This window comes from Daucus carota, chromosome 9 (genome assembly GCF_001625215.2).
Source record: "Daucus carota subsp. sativus chromosome 9, DH1 v3.0, whole genome shotgun sequence".
NCBI lineage: Eukaryota > Viridiplantae > Streptophyta > Magnoliopsida > Apiales > Apiaceae > Daucus > Daucus carota.
The window spans coordinates 25,667,659-25,671,963 of record NC_030389.2 but is presented as its reverse complement, the minus strand read 5'-3'; the positions used below and the strand labels follow the sequence as shown (position 1 = coordinate 25,671,963).

Here is a 4,305-nt window from a genome sequence, read left to right as displayed (position 1 = left end):
CCAATTCAGCAAAAAGAGCTAGATGATCCATTGTATCAATATTGTGAGCAGCTTCCAAGGCAGTTACTTTGGATTGAAAGTCGAATGGAACAGAAGCAAGAATGTTCATGTTGAGTTCTGATTGAGGAATTATCTTTCCAAGTCTCCCTAGATTATTGACAATGAGTTGAAACCTAGCTTGAGCCTCTTTGATTGTTTCTCCCTTTTGCAAACCGAAAGCACCAAGTTCCTTCATTAGTTGTCCCAGCTTTACCTTCCTTAGACCCTTTGAACCTTCATGATAAGCTTCCAACGCATCCCATATCTCCTTTGCAGATTTGAGAGATGACACCTTGTCATATTCAGCTTGATTAAGACCATTGATGAGAGTACTTCTAGCCTTTCCATTAGCAGCCATCTTTGTTAGCTCGTCGGTAGTAAGTTCATCAACATCTTTGACCTTGCCATCTTTATCTAGGAACTGATAGGGACCTCTTTCAACAACTCTTTGCATGAGAGGGTCTCTGGAGAGATGAGCTTCCATTTGTCCTTTCCACCAGTTGTAGTTGTCCGAACCAGTGAGGAGAGGAGCTCTAAAGTCTGATTTTCCCTGAAATTGGTCAGCCATAGGATCTATACTATTCCTGTTACAGAAATGTTAGTAAACACAGCTCTGATACCACGTGTAAATACACCTAGAGGGGGGGGGGGGTGAATAGGTGTAAATGGCTAACTTTATCAATTTTAAACTTTACCGAATATTTCAGCTTACTGTTTTCAGATCAAGTGTGATTATAGCAGGCTATTATGGAAAACAGTAAAGTGCAGAAATGTAAATCAGACACAAGCAATTTTAGCCAGGTTCGACCCCTATGTCTAATGGTCTACGTCCTGGTCCCTTACCAACTTGGTAAGAGAATATATTATTACTGAAAATCCAACAATTACAGAATAATAATATATCTCCCCTTTACCCAGTCACCTAAAGCAGCTTGCTGAAACCTTGAGCAGACAGAAAACAGCTCGACACTTTAGTCCCTTGTTCACCTATTCTTGAACCTCTGAATTCCTTGAGCTTCCCTCCTTGAATTCACCTTGTTCCTCGAACCTTAGCACCTCAGACCTTGTGAAGACTAATTCTATCTAACTCCCCCTTTGTTCTATACTTAGAACCCCGCTAGCTTTAGTGACTAATCAAATACAAACTTTGAATAACAATAAGAGATTACAACTCAAACTATGTTCTTTAATAAGATATGAATCAAACACACGATATAAGCTCAGAAGAGAATTTCAGAATGTTTTCAAGATTGTGAGTTGTTAACTATACTTGAAAACAGCAAGCCGTATATATACTGAAATCTATAACGGCTATATTGAAACAAACCTCCATGAACGTTGCACAAGTGAACGTTGCAGGTTGTTAGTTCAATATTATACTCCATAGAAATAGAAGACTGAGTTTTAGAAAGACGTTTGAAGCAACAGTCCCTATTAAAATGGGATAAGGAAGTGTGTTTGAAAAAGATAAGTTTAAAGTGTAACCACTTCCTTGATTTTAGGAAACGTTTTCATTTAAATAATCTGAGCTTATAATATGTATATTTAACTCATATTCAGATTAGAAAACGTACACCTTAAGTCCTATAAATTGTAGAAGTCAACAGCTGCAATCTTTGAAGTGTTCTGCTTCTGGTAGGACTCTATCATAGCTCGCTATTATAAAACAGCTCGCTATAATTCTGTTATAGTAAATTTCCTGCAACACAAGATTAGAAATACAAACAGCAGGCTAAAATACTATAACTTAAACATGTCAAGCTACGATATGACAATAGCTTGCTATATCTCTGTTTCCTGCAGAATCGGGTTAGACAAGTAATATGGCAGGCTATAACAAAGTAAATGCATTATGTTAAGCTGAAATGAAAGATAGCTTGCTAAAGTGTGTCATCATCAAAACTTGTGATTTACAAGTGAAGAGCAATCGAGTCCACCATTCTTTTCAGAACGATGTTCCAGTAAGCAGTTAGCCTCATTTTCAAGTCAAAGGCTTGGTCTCTAACACCCGGATGATCCCTCACATGGCCAACATCAATTTTGCCAAAACCTTTAATGTTCACTATCGTTGAATGAACATCCCTGAAACTCTCTTTGAATGCATCACGTGAGGTCATGAACTTACTCCACACTGCCATGTACTCTGGGTCACATGTGTAGTCTGCAATTTCCTCCATCTCTATGATTTCCATCACCCGAGATGTTGACTGCTCTTTCAATTTATTAATTTGATTCGAGACCGCTCGTTTGATAGAAGATTGTACTTGAGGATAGTTTTCACAATGATGCATCAGTATCTCTTCCACCACCATCTTAATGTAGTCCCAGACTTCAGCGACGAAGTTTACAGGTATTTTTGAAATTTTTTTGACCTTTACTTGCAGAAGTGAGACAGATGCAGATCTAGGAAGGAAATTAGGCAGTGCAACACTCTTAGTTTCCTCAAGAACAAATATCTCATCTAGTAAGAACTTCTCCTTGCTGAGCTTCTCAGAACTGTTTTTCAATTCCTGGGAGAACTTGTCTAGCATTTCAGCTAGACGAGCAGTGCAATGCATATTTTTATTGTCAGGATATTCCTCGAATTCACCTCTTACAAGAACCTTGTTTAAGGACTCTTTTGAAAATTCCAATATCCTCATGAAAACAGTCATTGCTTCTGCGATAGTAGAAAGTTTCTGGGGCAACTTATTTAGCTCCAAAACATTGCCATTTAACTTAGTGTTGATCTTCTTCACAATCTCAGGCAAACACTTAGAAATAATGGTTGCATGAATTTGCACAAGCTTTCTAGCTAGAACAGGAATACCGACCATAGACTTATCAATTTTGGAAAGCAGTGGGTGAGATTCAAACATGATACTCTCTCCCATTTTCGCTTCTTCATATGTTTCATTACCAATACGGTTCCTCACACAAACATATCCCAGCCCAATGTTGACATCATCAGCCATCACTTTCTCAAGAAGTCCCTCCGGAGCTTTATCTGACTTTGTAACCACAGCCAGTGTCCGCTCCCCATTTTTGTCAACAGACTGTGACATCCGTATACACTCACACGTCGGAAAATCTACAGTTGCTGATAGAACATTCAGTATTATGCTTTCTTCCGGTTTAATATACTCCATTATTATACCAGAAATTTGCTCGTATATATTTTCCGGTTGTCCATGCACCGGAACTCTCGTGATACCTGTTGCCAAAAACTCGTTAGTCAGTAGAAAGTATTAAGTTCTAATAATGTCATTAAACTAAAATCATAGAACAAGTAACCGATCACATTACCAAAAACAAAGATTGAAGCACAAATTCTATCAATGCTTGCTTTTTGGTAAGCTCATAGATCTCCAAAACCCTTAATCAGCTAACTAAGACCTATTTAATCATATATTTGGAAACCCCGGTATCTGATTCGAACGAGACTTAAGTTAGGTAACTTAGATTGCATGTTCTCCCCTAATCAAGATTTGCAAAATTAGGCTAAATTTTTCACTTATGAAGCTCAAAAAATTTCAGTACATATATATAAATAGAGTAATATATATCATCTGCTAAATTTCTACTTCTACGTTCTACTCCAGAATTGTCTTAAATAACATAAATAAATAAAACAAATATCCATTACATAGTATACAAACAAGAACGAGCAGAGAATATGAGTGCTTATATTTAAGTTAAGGAATGTGTACCAGGCAAATCAACCATAGTTAGATCAGGAACACCTTTCTTCTTCACATCAAGTGTCAGTGGTGTGTGAGATATCCCTTTTCCATTCCCAGCAATCTCTGCAGTGGGCATGTTTATAGCTTCTGCAATATTGGTCTCATCAGTGGACACCACTTTGCCACAGTACTCCAGATGGAGCTCAGACTCAGGCTTGGAGTGATGATGCAGCCTCATTATCAGAGGAACCCTGGTACAAATACCCTGACCACGCGGCAAGCTGATCCCAGCCAGTGATTCAAGCACACTGGACTTGCCAGAAGACTGATCACCAACAACAACAATGGTGGGGAGCTGAATCCCCTCTTGCACGACCTTCAAGTTTCTGAGCTTGTCAATGGCATCCAAGAGTGGTCTGATTTTTTCATTGTAAGAAGACACAATGGGTGCATGAGAAGAAAGAGGAAGAGTTGATTCATCAATTTCAGAAACAACTAATGGCATACTGCTGCTGCTGAAGAGTAAGATAATAACAAATGGGATAAATTTGTTATTATCTTGCTTTTCAGCTCTGGGTATTTTCTTGTTTTCTAGAACCATTTT

At 38.2% G+C, this 4,305-nt stretch overlaps 1 protein-coding gene across 1 annotated transcript; it reads right to left on the bottom strand.

Annotated features, from left to right (window-relative positions):
• Positions 1-1,949: 1,949 nt before the first annotated feature.
• LOC108201334 (dynamin-related protein 4C-like) lies at positions 1,950-4,305 on the bottom strand. The gene is made up of 2 exons (XM_064085265.1): positions 3,729-4,305; positions 1,950-3,232 (listed from the first exon to the last, which is right to left on the bottom strand). The coding sequence occupies exons 1-2, from the start codon at positions 4,300-4,302 to the stop codon at positions 1,950-1,952; spliced, it is 1,857 nt and encodes a 618-aa protein (XP_063941335.1). The 5' UTR covers positions 4,303-4,305.